Source organism: Sardina pilchardus, chromosome 10 (genome assembly GCF_963854185.1).
Source record: "Sardina pilchardus chromosome 10, fSarPil1.1, whole genome shotgun sequence".
Classification (NCBI taxonomy): domain Eukaryota; kingdom Metazoa; phylum Chordata; class Actinopteri; order Clupeiformes; family Clupeidae; genus Sardina; species Sardina pilchardus.
Genome location: NC_085003.1, coordinates 16389086 through 16409863, shown reverse-complemented (window position 1 = coordinate 16409863; position 20778 = coordinate 16389086). Strand labels below are relative to the sequence as shown.

The following is a 20778-nucleotide window of genomic DNA, read 5'->3' as shown; positions in this document are numbered from 1 at the left end:
TTATATACTAGCATGTAATAAACACTATCTAAATAATTATGCATTTAAAAATAAAGGCCCAGGTCAAGCTATTTTATAATGAATATTCTCTATTTAATTTGATGGCATATTATTTTGAAATACATAGACAAAGTCAAAGACTTTTATACAAAATTGACATTAGGATGATGACAATTCAAAAGATATTCAGAACACATGGTTGAGCCTTCATCTGTTTTGTTTTTAAAAAAAATCTGACTTCTAAAGGTAAAATGCTTAAAGGTTAGTTGACAATCTGACTCAACCATTCTCTTCAACCAGGGTGATGCACACTCATGTCAATGACACACTGAAAACAGAAGATCTGAGTGTCTTAAGAGATGCACATACTGTAAGCAACCACAATCCCTTTGGTTCCACCTCCTCATCTCACTCTTTATCTCAGTTCATTAAGGAGAGGATGGTGGTGATGATGATGATGATGATGATGATGATGATGGGAGAGGTCTACGCCAGGAGAAAGCAGGACGTCAAAATGGACATGACAGTGATACAGATACAGGCCAGTCATTTCCTTAGTACCTATAGCACTCCTGGACAAATGCACCAACACCCCCACAAAAAGACACAAACATGCTACACATCAATACCATCTAACACATTCCACCTGATATGATGACGAGTCTCACATGACAATGACAGAGTAAACACAATCTTAAGGGGGAAAAAATTATAAAGCCATTATACTGTGTGGTCTCTGATGACTCTTTTCCAACTCAAATTGTTCTCTGTCCAAACACCAGAAGGCTTATCCAGGTAAATTCAGGAGTAACCACTGATCTCAAAAGAACACGTCACTTATGCTCAGTGTTCTTTTAGAGATTAGTGCAGGGACCAATACTGGCACCAGTCAAATCCTAATGAATTCCAAATAATGATTCAATACTAAGTGGCTGGTGAATTTGACCAATTGTCTGTTAGGTAGATAACAAAATATTATAAGAAAAATATAATTTTGAACCCTGGATTAGTGGTTTCTCCTGAAATTACCTGGATAAACCCGTAATGCCCCTTCACAGTACACCCCTCAGCACTCCAAAGCAGTGGAAACACCTGACTGTCTCTGTCTGTCTCTGGTTGGTGTTTGCTGAGAGACTCATGCCAGCACAAACTGCCAGTTTGTGAGGAGGATCTTGATGCCCTTGATGACGGACACGACAGAGGTGGCAGGGTTGAACTTGAGCGTGTTGGCGTCGCCCTTCTTGCACTTGTCCCTGAAGACGTAGACGCAGCCGTTGCAGCTGGCGACCTTCCACAGCGAGGGCACGCAGCTCCACACCTCGGGGAAGCGCAGGCGCGTGAAGCTGTCCAGCAGCGGGTTGTAGCACACCACCGAGTCGCCCTCCGCCACCACGAAGATCAGGTCCTTGTGCACGGTGGCGTGCATGCAGCCGGCGAAGGGCAGCATGTAGGGCTTGATGTGGCAGCACTGCGTGGCCGTGTCGAAGCACTGGATGAGCCGCGACGGCTTGGTGAAGAAGTCCATGTCGTTCTCCTCGCCGCCCAGCAGGAAGATGGTGCCCGCCAGGTTGACCCCGGCCGCGCCCGACACCGCCGTGTCCAGCTGGCTGGTCTCCGTCCACATGTTGTCGCGCACGGTGTAGTAGATGACGGCGTTGGACAGGATGTCCTGCAGCGTCTTGCCGCCCAGCGAGTAGATGGCGTCCTCGGTGGGCACGGAGACGAGCGCGTGGTGCAGGCGGTCGCGGGGCAACGGGGCGCAGCGCTCCCAGTCCATGGTCTGCATGTTGCACTTCCACATGCGCCGCGGGATGGACCCTCCGACCACGTACAGGTCGGCGCCGTGTTTGCACGCCGCCGTGATCTGGTGGCACAGGCTGTTCTGCCCGCTGACGCTGATCACGTCGTCCTCGTCGCAGTGCAGCGACACCGCCAGCGAGTGCGTCCGCGTCTCCTCCTTACCGATCAGGTAGATGTGCACGTTCTCCCCGATCTCCTGTGGGTAGAGGGGGCAGAAGCACAGAAGGAGGTGAGACATTTTTAGATCTCTCTCTCTATCTCTCTTTTCATTAACTGGATACACGAGTGTTTCAGGATGCAATCTCAAGTATTTATGAAGCACTGTAGAGCATCTGTAATCAGCAGTAAGTACTGGTGAACAGAAGGGGTTTAAGGGAAAACTCTGGCAATTTTTCACATAGATCTCCATTTCTCCAAATAACAGTACTATAAAAGACATTTTTAAAAAGTCGGTTCTACCTAGCTCAAGCTGCTGCAGCCAATTAGCCTAGAAATCTCGACGCCCCTAGCGGCAGCAAATGTAATTTGGCTGGCGGGGCTGTCTAGGCACGATCCATTGAGCCAGGGAGCTGAGAACCCCCAGCAGCAGCGTTCCAATCACAGCGTGTATAGAGTCGGTGGGTGGGCTTAACATAATGGTGACTGACATGCGACCAGAAGTTGCGACGGTAACGCATCCTGTTATTTGAAAACAAGAAGATGATTCGTTTAGCGTTATCCTATTGCGTGGAGAGGGAAGGTTACGCATCCTGCTACTTGAAAACAAGAAGATGATTCGTTTAGCGTTATCCTATTGCGGGGAGGGAATTTGAAAGACAACTGTTTATCCCACCCCTCCGATTGCGCCCTGTCTACGGTGAGTGTCCAGACCCTACATCTTGATGTGGGTCTGGCTCGTCAGGCTAGCAGCCAATAGCTAGAGCAGCAAAGCTGCTTCATTAGAGGCATGATTTGAAAGTTTTTTTTCATAGCAACAGTACTCGTTGACCTTCAGAGACAGAGATCTATGTGAGAAATGCCCAGAGTTCTGGCTCTCCCTCTAGTTATGTGTAGCCATGTTCGGATTGTCTCATTTTCACCTTCAGGCTGTCCTGGAGCACACTGGCAAACTCCTCCCTCTCCACCTTGTTGTGGTTTATCCAGGCCTCGATGGCAGATGTCGGATTCTGAGAGCTTGGAACGCCATCTGGAACATGAAATAAGAGAGTCCTGTTATCAAAATCAAGCTATCACATCAAGTTATAATGAACAGCGAGATCATCTTCTTTTTCTGTTGGATAGAGTGAAAGAGATGCCAGCAATGGAATACAAATCCAGTGTTTATCTAAGGTCCTATGCTAAACATACGTTCAACTTGCCTTTGATTATATCAATGAGAAGCCGCAAGGGGAGGTTCAGAAACTCTTCTGTTTGGTGGAGCTGAAGGAGGTGGATTTTTGCACAGTGTTTGCCTGCTGTGTAAAGCTCATTGTCACTGTGTCTGTCAGCAAGCCACATAACCTGGTAGGCAATAAAGTAACACAACACATAACCAGATCATTCCAGGCACAGCTGCAAACAGACAAGACGGAGAACTACACTGGTACATCAGAGTCCCCATCAGGGCTGTCAGTGTACACACCTGTAAACAGTTTTTGACCTCTACTGTACGCGAGAGAAAGCGTGAGCACTCCTCGAAAAGTGCTGTGAGCTGATACATATCGGACATCTCGTAGGTGTCTTGAAGGTCCTCCACCCGGAGTTTGATGGTCCCGTGGTAGATGTAGTCCACGAGCAGCTGGAAGACGGACGCGCTGACATCTTTGAGTTCGATGTTGCGATCGTGGGTCTCCCGGAGATTGGACGTGAACATGGAGCGGAAAAAACTGCTTTGAGCAGAGAGAACCAGTCGGTGGAGTTGAAACTCTTTGCCGTCGACCAGGACGGTGACATCTGCAAACAGGCCGTCTTCTAAACACAAGTCCATGATGCTTTTCACCACCCGACTAGAGTGAGAGCGGTCGGTGAACGTGTACCCCAGAAAGTAGTTGTCTTCTCCCACTGAGCCTCCGACGCTCAATCCTCCCTCGTCGCCACCCTCCATACTGTCTGCAAATAAACCATGACAATGATTTATTTTAATGAACGCTGTGGTTTGTGTAAAGTCGCAAAGAAATGGGCATAATTGATCGGACGTCATATCAGATGGCAATAAGGCCATCCTTAAAAATATTCTTGTTTGCCGTAACCCGACCGACCCTGTCAATATACACTAATCCAGCGAAACACGGAAGTAACACAACACCGCCATTACTGCGTGCCTGGCTGCTAAGAAATTAGCCTGTTGGTTCCATAGGCGGCTGTTGCAGAAGTTAGCTGTCATTAATACACGTCTTAATACCTTATGGTGTTAATAAATTACCTTCATTGGTAAGTTTTGGTACAGTCTGACATCATTGATCCAATGTTCCCTTTCACCTGACATTTTCATTCATTAGCAGTCCTCTTGTTAGACATTCTCTGACAGGATGCTTTCATTGAAAAGCACAGACAAGTGTCACTCGTCACACTCGCAGGCACGCAGTAATGGCGATATTCAAGATGGCAGCGCCCATAAAGTTCGCGCTGGATTAGTGTATAGGGCCGACCCAAACATTTATTTTTTCCCCCCTCTAGTCCGACCGACTTGCCGGTTGCAAATTGCGTTAAGACCGACCGAATTTTTTTTTAATTAGGCCTATTATTCTTCAAACACCCAATACAAATGCAATACAATAATATGATATTTTCTTAAGTAGCCTATTGTGAATACAAATTGCCTACATACAAACGTAGGCTGCGTTCTTTCTTCCAAATAAAAAAACCTGTGGCGTCATATGTTTATGTTTGTCATGCGCTACAGGCTATGCTTCCAGTCTCATTCACTGCCAGTGGTTCGCGCTTGACTGTAGCCAAGAAAATGTTCGCGGCCAACGTCAAAACTTATACTAGTTCGGGCACTATTATCCACCTGAAAACGCATTAAACACTTGAACATTTAGATGACTTGGCACGGAGTTATGTCCAGATATTTTCCCGGACACATCCCTTCTCCCCATTCGTGTAACGGTGACCGTGTCAACAGACTTAAATGAGACCTAAAGGTTTTGATGGAAGACACTCAACAAATTGAGGACGTGTCAGCATTAAGTGGTTTCTTTTGGATTGAAACATTTAAGAGACCCGTTAAGGGATCGTTCTACTACAGGCTAGCAAGGACAGCAATTCTTCAAGTGGTTAAGAACTAGCTAGCCTACTGGTGGAGAAAAGAAAGCAACGTAATGTCTCTGATTTGTAGGTTGCATTGACACGTCGTAGGTAGCGGTGGATGCAAGTAGCCTAGACCGTATAATCTAGTTAGGCTACCAGTAAAATCATTGAAATGAACATTATTTTTGTCATAATAGATTTTCATATGATATATTTTTTGTTTACTTCTCTGACAGTAGGCTACAGCATATTTAAAGCTATAGCCTACATTTTAGTCAAGTCAAGTTTATTTGAATAGCACATTTTATACACAGGTAATTCAATGTGCTTTAGACACAAAGCAAGTAACAAATAAAAGCAGAGAAGGGCAATATAGTCAAAGAATAATTCAAAAGGTAAAGATCATTATAAAGCAAGAATTTAAGCAAGAGTGTTTGTGTGTTGTTACAACAAATTGGATCTAGTCATAGGTGTGCAGATAACATACGGTTAATGCACCCTCTATAAAGTATGCTGATTTTTGTTAAGTCACGTTCAGAAATATTACCATATTGCCAAAAGTATTGGGTCACCTGCCTTGACCCCCATATGAACTTCAGTCACATCCTATTCTTAATCCATAGGCTAGGGCTTAATATGACATTGGTCCACCTTTTGCAGCTATAAGAGCTTTGACTCTTCTGGGAAGGCTTTCCAAGGTTTAGGAGTGTTTATGGGCATTTTTGACCATTCTTTCAGAAACGCATTTGTGAAATGTTGGACGAGGAGACCCTCAGTCCCCTTTAATTCATCCCAACGGTGTTCTATTGGGTTGAGGTCAGGTGCAGGCCAGTCAAGTTCTTCCACACCAATCTCTGTCATCCATGTCTGTATGGACCTTGCTTGGTGCACAGGTACACAGTCATGCATATACCTTGTGGAAAGCCTTCCTAGAAGAGTTGAAGCTGTTATAGCTGCAAAGACTGGACCAACGTCATATTAAACCCTATGGATTAAGAATAGGATGTGACTGAAGTTCATATGGGGGTCAAGGCCGGTGACCCAATACTTTTGGCAATATAGTGTGTGTCGTGTGTGTGTGTGTATGTACATATATATACTGTATATATATATATATATATATATATATATATATATATATAACACATGCAAATGATTTTAAATTCATACCAACAAAATCGCCGTGACCAAAAATGTACTTTTTTTTTTTACCTTGAATCTTGAAAAAAAAAATATTTGCCTACCTACCGACCCAATTTGTTTGGGGGGGGGCTGTTACTGCAAACAAAAGTATTTTTAAGGATGGCCTAAATAACATATCTTACCAGGAATGTGTGCTCACAAAATCCAAAGCAGTTTTCATTCAACTCGAGCAGATGGGTCTGTCTGTCTAAAAAAAACAAGTTTGACACGTTCGTGGATGTGATGTTTGTTCTAATGTCTTACCTAACCAACACAGCATGAGCCCCATCAAATCTACCAACACAACTGGTCCCTTTAAATCCTGAAGTCCAATGATATACATAAAATATACCAAACATCAATGATGTTGCCTCTATATCATGACTATGATGAATTCAGATGACAAACGAACACATGAGGACTGGCAAACTTCGGAGTTAGACAGCTAATGACGGCCTGTTCAGTTTATGGCGCGAGTGGTGGCGCGCCATTATCATAATGGACTGTTGTATGAGGTTCTCGGAGACAAAATGTAACTTACCATGTAGTCAGGTTTATTTATGTAGGTATAACGTCAGTTAACTGAAATAAACTGGAACCACAACAGCACGAGAACTACTAGAAGCCACGATATCCTTACTTGCTAAACCTGTAACGTTAACTAACTGTTTCAAATAACAACTTCCTAGCTTCAGCCAAATTAACACATGCACAGCACAACACTGAAAAACGATGTTGCCATTGCATGCTTCCGAGGATAAAGTAGTACTGTACCAGCTTCTTTACATTACAAAATGTGCAGTGATGTAGGCTACTTTTACTGTCTATGCTACAGACATGAGAAAGTAAACACCACGCTTTCAGGAAGTATTTTTTGGTTTCTCGAGTCAACACTAAGGCTAAAGCCATCTTTCATTGCTGCCACCATGTGTCGGAGGTCTGTCATTACAGGTCCTGAATGCGCAACATATTTATTTATCAACGTTATAATTAATCCGCACCAAATGCCATTCATGAGTTTAAGCAGGCCTAGACTAGATAAGGACTGACACACCTTATGTAAAGTTACTACAAGTGGTGATAGAAAATAATTTATTGTCACAAACATTTTACTAAAGTAAAGTCGTGGCCAACTATAGACTACGTTTGCATTTTTTTTACCATACTGAGTGGTTTCCGCAGGTGGAAAACTAAAGCTTATGGCATCTACATCGTCCCAGGGATTTGAAATGGAAAGTAGTCCAACAAGGGATGGAAAAGATCGAGTGTACTGGCAGCTGCAGCAATCACGCGGACAGTGTAATATTTTATTTCCGCAAAAATGCAAGCAAAAACGCCGTGGTTTGTAACTGCGTGGCTTTTCTTAGGGTTTGGTGGGCTGAGGGATGTTCGGGACTTGACAGGTGAGATGACTTTCTATGCATTTGCTTGTGTTATAATCTCGTAAGAATAATACTTCGCCTACCTATAGGCTCATTCGTGAAGGTGTCTAGGTTACATTAATTTACTTAGGCGATGGCCTATTTACTGTTAAAACGTCTAGAATAAAACTATTTTTCAGCTCTTTGACAACTTCGTTATTTCTGGACAAACGTTTATCTCGCCTCAATCTTGCTAATTTAAAAATGTTCTCCCGGTAAATTAAATAATTTGTGGTATGGAAACCATCATGTAACAAAAAGCATGGAAAAGCAAACAAACAAACGATTATTTAAATCACACATTGCTTTATTGTAGAAGAAAATATTTTCACCGGTCATAGGCTATGCTAAGGCACTCTACAGCGCACACACCCTTCGGTTCGTTCGATTCGGAGCCAGCATCGAATACTCTGAATTCCCCTGGCCAGACCTCTACCCGTCCTGTCCTGATAAACGGCCCAGCAGATGGTTGTTTTAGCACCATCTCAGTTTGTACGACTTTCCATTGATACGGACCAGATTTTTACATCTGTGCACTACTTTCACTTACCTGTGTATGTTTTCGTCTTCTAGTTGCAAGGACATATATACTGCTGGCAGATGCTTCTCCTGGTAACCATGGGGGTCTCAATCCCCAAGGCTTTGTCAAATCTATCAGCGATGCCAATCGGATGTATGAGGTAAGACCTCTGTTGATATTGTGATACACTCAAATGTTTTAATGTTAGAGACACAATCTGACCCATCCCCAGATCATAGGGGATTCTGGGACAGGCCTGGCCCTGACAGCCTATTCACCAGGGCCCGTATTCACAAAGTATTTTATCTTACCACTAAGAGTACTCCTAAATCGCGGTAAAAGATTTAAGTTAGGAGTTTTCCCCTAAAAGTTATTCACAAAGCCTTTCAGACCTACTTTTAGTAAGGAGAAACGCCCACTCCTAAACTAAAAGTGAGTCTTCGTTGCTATGGTTGACGTCATTACTCATGCACGAGCTTGATGAAAGTGACCACCTTGATTGGCTGGTGATTATAACGCGGGAATGATGGCAAACCTGACAGGTGTTAGCTGGTGAGAATGCGTGCGCTATGTCGGGCTGTGAAGGATGGAAGATGATGAATAAATAGGCATAGCCTTAATGAATAAAGAGTAAAGCAAGCCTAGGCTTAATGAAACACTATGGACTGGAGCAGTATATTTGCAACCTGTTTTAAATTAATCTGTATGAAAACACGTAGCCTCTATTTGCAAAGAGAGAAGCGATTTAATTTAATTAGGCACAATGAGACGTTACATTTAGTTTACATGCAATGGTGGTTTTGGTTGTCGGTGGCATTATTGCATTTGCATCCTTAGTTGCAATGCACATTTATTCCCTTGCATGACAGCGAGCTCCTGCACTGCACGGTCATTTCAAAACATCGCGACGTGAAATGCCACTAAAAGCGGGTTGTGAATAGGTCTTAGTGAGTTAGAAGTCCTCTCGAGTTATTTTACGCTGTCCTAGACTTAGGAGCTACTTTTAGGTTTAAAATGCTTTGTGAATAACTTTTAGTGAAAAAAATTAGGAGTCATAAAGTTAGGAGTGACACGCCCATTATTTTTAGGAGTTCCTCCCTAAATTCGCCAGTTAGGAGCTACCCAGATAGCAATTAGTCATTGAATCTACGTTAAATCAACATTACCTCGTCAACACTAGAATCATTGAATCAACATCGCACTGCAACGTTGATTCTACAACATTTTGCACCCTCTATTATCATTGAACCAACGTTGAAAGTGTAACTACAAATCAATGGAATTTCAATGCTGTTTCAATGAAAATTAATATTGAAACAACGTTGAAATTACAGCCCAACTAAAGATCAACGTGATTTCAATGGTATTTCAATTGGTATTAAACCAGTATTAAGCAGGCAAAATATTGGTAAATTCATATCCTGCTTTATCTACAGCCAGGATAAATTAGGCTAGCCAGAAGCAGGCTGTAGCCTAGGCTATGTCTGGTTTAGGCTACACAAGCTTGCACAAATAACCATGGACAACTTCTTATCAGTTTGAAAAGCAAGTGCATTTATTCATCCACTCTTAATTCAGAAATCCACGTGTGCTGTGCTTCGCTGCCAACCATTCCGTATAGCATCCCTCCATACACCTCCCGGTTGCAGTCATCGTCCACCATCCAGCTGCAGTGAGACGGCAGAGATAGAAGAAAAAAGACAAGTGTAAGAGAAATGTGTTCAACTGCTGACGGCTATAAGTGAAACATTTTGACAGCGATAGTAAATATTTTATGTAAATCATATGAATATAATAACTTACTGAAAACGTAGGTAGGCCATGGACAACTTCTTCAGTTTGAAAGGCAAGTGCAATTTATTTATCCACTCAGAAATCCACGTGTGCTGTGCTTCACTGCCATTCATCCATAAACCTCCCGGTTGCAGCTAGCATCCTCCACCATCCAGCTGCAGTGAGAAGGCAGAAATAGAAGGGGAAAAGAGACAGTGTTAGAGAAATGTGTTCAACTAAAACTGATGGCTACTTACAAGTGAACCTTAAGAATAATCATAGAATTTATATATAGAAGATGGTGTTAGCATAACTCCGTTTTTTAAGTTAGACTCACGGAGTTGCATAGTTCGCAAACACGTTAACGTTAACCAGGACATCATCTTCAGCCTAACATTTTGACCGTAACGTAGCAAATATTTTATGTAAATCATACGAATAATAACTTACAGAGAACTTAGGTAGCTGCTAGGCCTAATTAAAAACTAGACTGCCGAGTAATGTTAACATTATGATGATGATCTGTCGTAACAAAGTAGCTAGGCTAGCTAGCCTAATAGCCTATTTAGTTAAACAGTGAGTCTGTTTGTAGTAAGTCGTAACGTTACTGTACAGTACGATGCAGATAAACTGTGATTTGATGTAGCCTAGTACAATTTCACAATGAAACATTAACGTTAGATAAATAAATGCTGCTTGCTTACCATATAGGAGCGGCGAACTTGAGAGAGAGAGTTGAACACCGTTGGTCTGACTGAACTGTTGCTCCCAATGATCTCCCGACCCGCAAACAGTTTAAACGTCGTCGCGCGGTCATCTATAAACCCACCACTTTTCAATCACCACGTCATGATTTCCCAGTCAATCATAAATCCACGACTTTTCAATGTCTTTTCGTGAACGCTATATCGATGCTCTATCGATTATGACAGTATGAACTATAAACCAATGTTGTTTCAATGCAACTGTTATCAATGCTCTTGCACTGTCGGGTTTTTGTCAGGATTGTAATGCTGTTTCAATGTCGATTTACCATTTGAGATTTCAATTAGATTTAGATGGAAAATCAACATCATATCAATGTCACCTTGCTATCTGGGTTAGCCCTAAAATTCTTTGTGAATACGGGCCCTGATCATCAGAGCATAGCTGCACAACACATATTGGGAACCATACCTGATGCAGAACAATTATTTAGGATGACTCTGTAACAGACCAGGATTGAATAAGTGATTTCCAAACTGTTTGAACTTCAGACATTATTGAGGGAAGGGGAGTAGGTCTACTTCAAGTCATGAACTGCCCATTCATAGAGGTCACACCTCTGTCTTTAGTTTCTGCTGAGCGGGGTGCAGATCAACGCAGACAACAACATAGCCATGCTCGACAAGGAGCTGGCCTCCATGCGCCAGGGTAGGGCCTTCCTGGCCTTCCTAAATGACAACATCCCCAAGACCCTCTCAGGACTGGAGAACATGGCCAACAGTCTGGAGGTCCAGGACAAGCCCATTAGTTCGTCCCACTTTGAGAAGCTTGTGTTGGGGATCGTCTACTCAGCCCACCAGGCCCGACGCCAGCACCCAGATGTGGAGCAGCGAGCCTGGACTGAAGTCCTGGGCCGCTTGGTTAATGTGACGTTTGTTGACCTGCGCAGGACAAATGCAAAGTTTTGAATGTTACAGAGATTAGGTATCAATGTCAGGGAATGAGCAATAGTTAACTATGAGGTCAAATATTAATGTAATTCTGCCTTGTGCAGGAAATGTATTATACAACATCGTAACTACTTTTGATCGGGATGGGAGAGGATATTTTACATCTTCACATACATCTTTTCAATTTTACAACCTATGGTTCCCTGCCCTTCCAACATTACTGGTTCTTGTCATCCTCATTTAGCCCAACAACAAATGATGAACAGAACTGATACCCTGATGTTACTGAATATTATAGAAACTTTAATGTAAAAAAGTACTGATATATCAATTTGAACATACATACATACAGAAAACAGCTTGATACATAATGTTTTTGTACTGACAGCAGGGAATGTTTGGCTGGTCACAACTGCCTTGATCCTAGTCAGAAAAATAAAGGTCTGTTTGAGAACATCTTGTGGTAATATACTGTTGTCAATTTCTCAGCTTTTCAGTCCAAACTGTGACCAATCGGAGTATCAGTCTCATTTCTTTCTGCTCCTGTGCGTCTTGGATTTGGTTTCTGTTGACTCCAGTGATGCCAATTTTTTCTTCAGCTTCAAATCCTCTTTATTTCCCCTTCTGTCCCTGGGAGGGCGCTGTTGCTGACGCCGTACTCTGGATGTTCCAGCTCGGCCTCTGCTTGCCTCCATCCTCTTCGTCAGCAGGCTCTCCTGCATGCCACTGACAATCTCCTCCCTTTTCCAAACCAGTATATTGACGCCTGCAATTTGGCCATGATTTCAGATTTTCATTTATTGTTATTTAAATGTTACACATACCTTAAAATATAATTTATTGCAGATTAACATTTTAGAAACTGATTCATGTGTGCTTACAGACACGATTTCTCAATGTGGCTAGAGATTACGGACTACGGAATATAATTTATGTATTAGCATACCCATTCCTGAAGCCATCACATCACCAAGAGGGTTGAACTTGTTCAGCTAGATGGGTCACAGACAGAGAGAGAAGTGAGTTAGGTTCACCACATGTTTGGAGTTTGTCATTTAAATCACTTAAAACAACACTTAAGAGTTTTTTATACCTTAAAATAATGTTTCCAAAATCATTTCAGTGGTTCATCAACTCATAACAGTGTGAACGGCACTTTAGCATTTGCTTTGCGGCCCTCTATCGGCTATAACCGCACTATGTAAATGTACCAGATTGGGTGGCAGATCTGTATTTTGATGGAATGAGACATAAGAAACTACAAATTTGACTTGCTTCAATGTCGCAATACATCATACTTTCATAAAATCAGGCAACATACTCTACCATGTCTGTGGACATTGTTATTTGCTGGATACGCATAGCGTGCGTCCAACAGAGGAAAAGTGCTTTAGTGTTGCTTTAAGATGAACACATCATTACAGAATGCTCAATTGTCATTCAGTAGTTAGCAGCAGCAATGCATTTCACATAAAATCTTATTTTATGCCTTCTTGGGTTAGGCTTAGCTTATCTTTTCCAAATTGCCCTGAGTACCAGGTTTGTTAGAGATTTGTCTACAAACAAATTAGCAAGTCAACATCCAACACCCTTTTTTCTATTGTTACATGATAAAACTTCTTTACAGAATTACTTACAGAACTTTCAGAACCAACCCCTGCTTGAGTGGAAGTTGCCTTTGTACCGGGGAAAAAAATACACTTGAAAAAGCCTTTACCAGTTTTTGAGCAATCCACTTACAGATATGATGCCCTTGGCGTTGGGGTCAAGCATCTGATGCAACAGATTCCCTGTGTTGGCATCAAATATGTCAACAGACCTAGTATCACCAACACAGATACGGTCATCAGGGTAACGACCAGCTACAATGAGGTCATATATTGGATGCCAGGTGGCCTGCAAGAAAAAGCACATATTTGAGAGTAGTATAGCGTGTGTCTACTGGTATAAGTGGTATGGATGGTACTGCATATTCACACACTGGAAATCTGATATCTGATTTTGACTTGCCCTATAAGTAATCCGCTTCCATTTCTTAATCCTAGCATACACTGAATAATAAACTGGTAGGCACACACTTTTACCAACAAGGGTGTGAAAGATTAAAATACTGTACCATAATTTCCTAACTATTAGCCGCGGCTTATACATTGATTTTGCTAAATTTCTTCAGCTATGAGGTTAATACAGGGAGGCAATTAATGTGGAATTAACATGGTTTTGTTTCTTTTAACTTGCATAAAAATTGTCCTGTGGCTTATACACAATGTGGCTTATACACAGGAAATTACTGTAAACAACACACACTGATATAGTAATTTATGGGTTACTCATTAATACTCACAAAAGCACAAAATGCTTAAGGTAATATTTTACCACACTGACACTGTGAGATATTCAAAGACTAAAAGATGGATAAATGGATCTATTAACTTTATTGATCAAGAGCTGTACATGATGACAGTCTAACCTTGATGGCTGTGATGTGCTGGAATTGCCTGTGAGGATGCTGAATGATGTGCTCTGGCTTGGACCAATCAGATGAGGAGTAGACCCTGATCTCATCACCTTGGTCAGTGGTGAGTAGCTTTGAGCTGTCAGTGGGGCTGAAGTAGGCTAGGGGGTCAAGGGAACAGCATTAAAAGGGGAAGACAATATACTGTTACAGACACAAACTGGAATTATGCCTGAGTCCTCATTATAACACTGAATTACATTACATCAATATCCCAACATAAATGCTGGAACACTGGTTTTCTTATGATACATGTACTAGGTGATACAATAAACAGAACACCTATAATTTATAGAGTTACACACTTATAACGTTCATGGATCTTTAATTACACATTGATCCAGTTGAAATGAGGACGGAACCTTACCCGAGTTCACAGGTTTGTTGTGCTGCATTTCATGCAGAAAACTCTTCTTGTCCTTGAGGTGTCTCAGGTCCCAGAGTTTGACCGTGCTGTCCACAGAGGCCGTGGCCAGGAGCCAGTCACAGCGGGGGTTGAACTCTGCATGGGTCACTTTGGATTTGTGCAGCTTGTCATTAAATATCTACACAGAGACATAAAGGTGAAACCTACTGGAAAAGAAAGATATCTGGCCCTAAATATGTTTGCTAGATCCAGAGTTGGGCTCCATTTGTGGTATCAGTAAAACGTTTATTAGATATTTGCTGGTCGGGCTGGAATGTAGGATGGGATGGAATTTTCCATATTGTGGGATGTATAATATATCAGACATTGTCTTTCCTCACACATTAACTGTGCCTAATGTATGTAGGATATACATAAAATAATTGTTATTAATGAATATAAAGAGTTACTCAAATGTAATGACACCCTAACAAAGAGGATATGGCAGATATATGCACACACACACACACACACACACACACACACACACCTTGTGGCCATCCAAGCCCAGAAGAACAAGTCGTCCAGTGTTGTCCCCTGTAGCTAGCATCTGGCGGCTAACAGACACGTCCACACAGCAATACCAGTAACTGGAGGAAAGACATCAGGATTAGTATGACTTACAAGATTAAAAAAAATATTACAAATCTAAATGATCAAGAAGAGCATTAACATGCTGAATGAATATTGACTCTATTTAATAGACATAGACTGTTCTGACTATACATTGTGGAGCATTTTGTCTTTTCATTCATTTAATTCATAACGACTATCCAACATCATCATCATCATCTTCATCACCACAACCACCAGTTATCAGTTTTATTTAAGCGTATAAATATTCCCATGGTACCATCAGAACACACATCATGGACCTGCAAAGGCTAAGCACAGGGCTCCCTGCAAACAGTCTACAGAACCCTTGAGGTTTACTGGCTTCTAAAGAACATTTAGGCTATGTATTGGCTTGTTTTGCCAATGGTTGTTGTCTAACCTTCCTTACTTGACCTGACCAAAACAAACACACTCAGACAGATGGGTCTATTTTCTAGCAAAATATACTTCCAATTAGCACTGCTCGATAATGGCAAAATCATAAATCAAAGCTGGGATCACGATTGTTCAACAAGATTACTCTGTGAATTTGGAGACATCATCCACATTCCTAAATTCCCTCTAAAAAATGAACAGTGAATTAAAGTTCCAATATAATTCAACTGAAAAACAAAAAATAAAAATACATGCAATAAGGATAATGTATACGAAAGTTTCTAAAGTAAAGGAAAGGCAAAGACTCAAGACAAAACAAAATAATTGTTGCCATAAGGAATGCAGCAATATAATCGTTACATTTCAATTATGCTGTTTTCATAATACTTGGAAGTCATATTTGACGATCAATCAATTCATTCGATTAATTGTACGTCCCTACTTCCTATTTTGGTGATATTCTACTTCCTCACCAAACGTTGTGGTGAGCGTGGCCACAGTCCTGGGTTCTCGAGAGGGTCTGAGAGGAGACACCTTGAAAGCTCTGCAAGGTCAGGGAACCATCACCCGAAGCTGTGTAGACCCTGGACAAGTCCGACGGACAGAACTTCATCCCACCAATGAAATCACACGCTCCTTTCTGCGCGCATACAAAGACACAAATGACAGAGCTCATCATTGACCACTGACCAATTACAGGACGAATCAGGCGAATCAGACACCAATCACAAGACAAACCATCATTGAACAGACTACTTACAGGAGACCAGTCACAGGACAGAATGCCAAATTGGCAAGACACACTGGATTGATTGGGGAACTAATCATAGGACCGACCGAAGACCAATAACTGGACTGATCACTAGAGACCACCACGGGTAGTGTTAATTAGCCACATAAAGTGCTGCATTCCATAGAGCATACTGCATTCTACAACAACAATTTGATATCCTCCATGTCCTCTGCCTTGGTATGCGAGAACAAAGCTCTCAAGGACAGGCCGTGGGCAAAATTACACCGACTTCAGACGGGTTGCAAACAAGCAGTGACAAGCTGAGAGCAGGTTCAAACTCAGTTTGCACAATCAAAATCATAAAAACTGAGTCTCTATCACACTTCTCTCCGACCAGGACCAATAGGTGTGGCATTCACTCACGCAAACCATGCAACAACATCCCATTCTTCCATTTATTCAGACGGCACTCTTCTGTGGTACCCCTGGGATACACTACCAACCGTACACTCTACAAATCTCATTCACTGATCAAATTGTGACTTCTTCAAAGTGTAAATTCTGCTAATACCATAGAAGGTAAGAGAGCAATCTGAGGTCAGCATTACTCAAATAAACAGCTAGCATTAGTCAAATAAACAGATCTACTCCACCCTAGTGAGAGCATGATTATTCAGGACAGCACGTATTGTTTCTTGAGGAGGCAAAATGCTCTCTTGAGGGGTTACTTAAGAAACAGAGCTTTATCTTACTCCCATGACTCTGTGTTGACAAACACTTTTATAACGGTCCCATTGAAATCCCGCAGAGTGGTTGTCCCCCCAATAGAGGAGATGAACAGCTGGTGGGCATTGCAAGGATTAAACCTCATGCCTGTGACTGAGTCTCCAGCACCATCCTAAACAGAAAATACACATGCTCAGGCACTCAGAATGTTACAACTGGGGACACTGCTAATAAGAGATATGACGCTATTTAGGGGAAATCTTCTTGTTGGTATATTTTCACCAAAATAGCTCAAGACGGATTCAAATTGTAGATTTGAAAAAATATCCCTCCTGGTATTTCAGGTTATGCATACATCTAGCCACGGTTCTTGAACCAACAGGTAAGGTACCTATTACCTCACAATTTAAACACTAATTTATTATTGTGTGGGAATACTATCAAAATGTACTGTAGTTAAATCTCTGGTTAACGTTTCACTGAATTACTATGTGGAGTGCATTGAGAGTTTCTGGATTTCATGTCAATTCTCTAAGTTTTCAATCCATTCCATGATAAAAACTTTTTGCAAGAGCCACATCACTAAACTGACATCTCTCTATCTCTTGCTCACTGTCATACATGGATGTACACACACGCATGCACACACACACACACACACAAACACACACACACACACACACACACACAAACACACACACATGCACATACACAAACACACACTGACCCCTTTCACAAAGGACATTTTGTTAGGCCCCTCATAGTCCCATAGTACGATGTCTCCCCCTTTGGAGCCTACAGCCAGTGTTGTGGGTAGTGTGGGGTGCCATTCCAGGCAGGTGACCCTACGGTCAAACGGGCTGGCCGTACTGTGGAGCCCGTAAGAGGCCAGAGAACGCACAAAAGGCTCCTGTAGACACTGGAGGAGTGAGAGGAAAAATAGAACAGAGCACAGAGAGGAAAATCACTATGAGCAAGGAGTCATATGCATACATGTACGGTCATAAATAGACAAGGCAACAAGGTTCAAGACTTGTACAGTACCCTCCAGAATTATTGGCACCCTTGGTAAAAGTTGACTAAAAATAGGTATAAAAAATAATCTTTAGGTGATTTATTGTACTCCCACAATGAAAACAATGAGGAAAAATATACCCTGCAAGGCAAGCAAATTTATTCTGAGAAAAAGGAAAATCTCATAAATAAATAAATATTTTTAACAAAAACAGCTTGCTCACAATTATTGGCACCCCTGAAACTTATTATGTACAACATTTAACAGGAGCATTTTCCTATGTAAATGCAACGTTTTAAAGTAAATCAGAGTGTCTGTGAACTTTCAGAAGTAGTTCATGGCGTTCTTTTTCACTATGGTATGAAAATGAAGTCACTCAGAGGCTAAATCCTCTAGTCAGTTTTCAACATTGGAGAGACAAGAGAATACACTAAATTGAAATAAAAAGAAATTGTGTTGACATTTGTAAGTAAGAGAATGTCTATGGAAACTAGGTATTTTGTTGAAAATGCCTATATTTCCAGTTAAAATGATGACTAAAAGGTTCTAATCATCTGGAAATGTGGCAAACATGCTTGGACAAAGACCCATGGCTATTTTGCTCCCACGCACAGTATGGAGGATGGTATGATAGGCAAAAAAATCCATAAGAACCACTGTTGAGAGTTACAGACAAAGCTCATCTTGGGGTCACCAAGTCCCCCCAAAAAATCTTCAAAAGTGACCTCACTGCTAATAGATTATTTAGACAGCATGTCAGGTTAAAGCCAGTAGAGTCATTTAATGAACAATGTAAATGGCAGGAGTTACTGAATGGTACCATGACATGTCTGGGAGTGTGGTCTATTGTCAGATGAAAATAAAATTATGCTCTTTTGCAAAAAACACTTAAGGTGTCTTTGGCGTACATAGAAGAATGACTATACTAAAAAGAACCCCATGCCTAATCAGAATTATGGTGGAGGGGCTGTGCTATTGTGGGGCTGTTTTAATTCCCAAAGGTCTTGGGAACCTAATTAAGGTGCATGGCATCATGAACACCAAGAAAAACCTGAACATTTTCAAAGGAAATCAAACAATCTCTGCCAAGGCCCTAAAAGTTGGTCATGATTGGATCATTCATCAGGTCAATGAACCAAAACAAATGCACAGATCAAAACAAATATGGTTTACTGAACACAAAATCAAGCTTCAGACATTGCCATAGCAGTCCCCTGATCTAAACTCCATAGAAAAACAGTGGGATGAGTCAACGAGAAGAATGCACAAGTGTGGACCTAGCAATCTGGACGATCTGGGGAGGTTTTGTAAAGATGAATGGTCTGAAATCCCTTACTTTGTATTCTCAATCTTTATAGGGTGTCAGAGAAGAATATTACATGCTGTTTTATTGACAAAGGGAGGTTTAAGAAGGTATTACAAGTAGGGGTGCCAATAATTGTGAGTGACGTGTTTTTATTAAAAACATTTATTTCTTTATGAAATTTTCCTTTTTCTCAGAATACATTTGCTTCCCTTGCAGGGTATATTTTCCCTCATTGTTTTCATTGTGGGAGTACAATAAATCACCTAAAGATTATTTTTTATACCTATTTTTAGTCAACTTTTACCAAGGGTGCCAATAATTCTGGAGGGTACTGTATCTTCACAGTTCAAAAGAGCTATGTATAGTGAAATGGTAAATGGATTATTAAAATGGGTTATGTACTGTATGAAAGTATAGACCATTACATCTTTAATAACCACAAAATATTGCCAACACACCCCTTGACTAGAGTAACTAGAGGGTACGCTCAACCAAATCCGCAAAAAGGGGCATAGCTGAACTGTCTACTACTGTTACCTGTCGCAGGTGTGAGTGAATGTTCTGACCGAGGGAGTTCTTGTATAAGTAGTGCAGTATGCTCCCATGGCTTCCTCTCCTTTGATTTGTTGAGCACGTCAAGGCAGACTGCTTGTTTCCGGTCCCTGGAAAAGGGGAAAGAGATGGCGATTTCAGTTACAAAACAAGACCTTGCAGTTGCTTATATATGAACAATGTGTAGAATTCTCAAGACAAACACACACCAGAGGCTTTCTCATCTTTTTTAGCTTTCACTTTCTTGGAGAGCGATTCGCTTGTGCTCTCGCTCTTTCGTTTTTTCACACCACCGCTAGATGCATTGTTGTTGTTCTTGCTCTTGGCGTGAATGCCATCTGCTTTCTTCCTTGCCATGTTTCTAACAATGAACAAATGCAAACTGTTACAGTGTTACGTTTTCAACATAAAGTATCTGTGGATAATTCCGTTCCGCGGTTAATTGGTTCAAGCTTTTAAGTGATTACACAATTGCATGCAACTACTAGATTGGATTAGCCTACGTAAAATCATAGAACGGCATAGTGTCAGATCAACTACACCTTCTGACTGACAACGTTAAAGCTTACCGATTTTGATAGCCACATGCAGCAGAAATTTGCAGAATTCAGCAGTCTTGGACAGAAACTTCACTACGAGCGACACACGTGCACCAAGCAGTGACGTCAGTGACCGAATGTTTTGTAACGTGTTGGAGGTAGAATTTCATCTGTAGGTGGCAGTATTGTCTCAAACAGCTGACTGAAAGTAGCCTACTGTATTATGCAGTCCCACAAACAATCATAAAAGACGCAAACATTAAGTGCAGATGAATGGATGCAAAATCATGCTCCAACAACAAATAGATCATAGCCTAACTGATTAGCCTACAACATTGCCCTTTGACAGTAGGCTAATTGGACTTGTCACTAGGCCTAATTAGCCTATAATAAAATGTCGCCTAAAACACTACATGT

The 20778-nt window shown here is 41.5% G+C and overlaps 3 protein-coding genes across 5 annotated transcripts; 1 reads left to right on the top strand and 2 right to left on the bottom strand.

Moving 5' to 3' along the window:
- Positions 1 to 229: 229 nt before the first annotated feature.
- Positions 230 to 7055, bottom strand: kbtbd4 (kelch repeat and BTB (POZ) domain containing 4). Of its 2 annotated transcripts, none has more exons than XM_062547975.1 (6): positions 6752 to 7055; positions 6354 to 6418; positions 3422 to 3888; positions 3159 to 3300; positions 2880 to 2986; positions 230 to 1996 (listed from the first exon to the last, which is right to left on the bottom strand). In XM_062547975.1, the coding sequence occupies exons 3-6, from the start codon at positions 3881 to 3883 to the stop codon at positions 1136 to 1138; spliced, it is 1572 nt and encodes a 523-aa protein (XP_062403959.1). In that variant the 5' UTR covers positions 3884 to 3888; positions 6354 to 6418; positions 6752 to 7055; the 3' UTR covers positions 230 to 1135. The 2 variants fall into 2 exon arrangements, with proteins under 2 accessions (XP_062403959.1, XP_062403960.1); XM_062547976.1 differs by having other exon boundaries at positions 6354 to 6414.
- A 393-nt stretch (positions 7056 to 7448) lies between these two features.
- On the top strand, positions 7449 to 12035 carry LOC134094589 (protein FAM180A). Its single transcript, XM_062548178.1, has 3 exons — positions 7449 to 7613; positions 8205 to 8311; positions 11259 to 12035. The coding sequence occupies exons 1-3, from the start codon at positions 7532 to 7534 to the stop codon at positions 11595 to 11597; spliced, it is 528 nt and encodes a 175-aa protein (XP_062404162.1). The 5' UTR covers positions 7449 to 7531; the 3' UTR covers positions 11598 to 12035.
- On the bottom strand, positions 11855 to 20481 carry ddb2 (damage-specific DNA binding protein 2). Of its 2 annotated transcripts, none has more exons than XM_062548176.1 (11): positions 20392 to 20481; positions 20032 to 20183; positions 19808 to 19932; positions 17677 to 17868; positions 15964 to 16130; positions 14991 to 15090; positions 14462 to 14639; positions 14050 to 14195; positions 13320 to 13475; positions 12526 to 12571; positions 11855 to 12345 (listed from the first exon to the last, which is right to left on the bottom strand). In XM_062548176.1, the coding sequence occupies exons 2-11, from the start codon at positions 20177 to 20179 to the stop codon at positions 12107 to 12109; spliced, it is 1497 nt and encodes a 498-aa protein (XP_062404160.1). In that variant the 5' UTR covers positions 20180 to 20183; positions 20392 to 20481; the 3' UTR covers positions 11855 to 12106. The 2 variants fall into 2 exon arrangements, with proteins under 2 accessions (XP_062404160.1, XP_062404161.1); XM_062548177.1 differs by lacking the exon at positions 15964 to 16130 and adding an exon at positions 16976 to 17121 and having other exon boundaries at positions 11858 to 12345.
- Positions 20482 to 20778: the final 297 nt, after the last annotated feature.

Bases quoted from the DNA above. Each gene is read 5' to 3' on its own strand.
- kbtbd4 (XM_062547975.1), bottom strand. From the start codon at position 3,883: ATGGAGGGTGGCGACGAGGGAGGATTGAGCGTCGGAGGCTCAGTGGGA. The intron at 3,301-3,421 runs GTGTGTACACTG...ATTGCCTACCAG, and splicing joins AGGTCAAAAACTGTTTACAG to GTTATGTGGCTTGCTGACAG. The intron at 2,987-3,158 runs GCAAGTTGAACG...TTCATGTTCCAG, and splicing joins TCTCATTGATATAATCAAAG to ATGGCGTTCCAAGCTCTCAG.
- LOC134094589 (XM_062548178.1), top strand. From the start codon at position 7,532: ATGCAAGCAAAAACGCCGTGGTTTGTAACTGCGTGGCTTTTCTTAGGG. The intron at 7,614-8,204 runs GTGAGATGACTT...TTCGTCTTCTAG, and splicing joins GGATGTTCGGGACTTGACAG to TTGCAAGGACATATATACTG. The intron at 8,312-11,258 runs GTAAGACCTCTG...CTCTGTCTTTAG, and splicing joins ATGCCAATCGGATGTATGAG to TTTCTGCTGAGCGGGGTGCA.
- ddb2 (XM_062548176.1), bottom strand. From the start codon at position 20,179: ATGGCAAGGAAGAAAGCAGATGGCATTCACGCCAAGAGCAAGAACAAC. The intron at 14,196-14,461 runs GTAAGGTTCCGT...TTGACCCCCTAG, and splicing joins CAACAAACCTGTGAACTCGG to CCTACTTCAGCCCCACTGAC. The intron at 13,476-14,049 runs GTTAGACTGTCA...TTTTTCTTGCAG, and splicing joins AGCACATCACAGCCATCAAG to GCCACCTGGCATCCAATATA.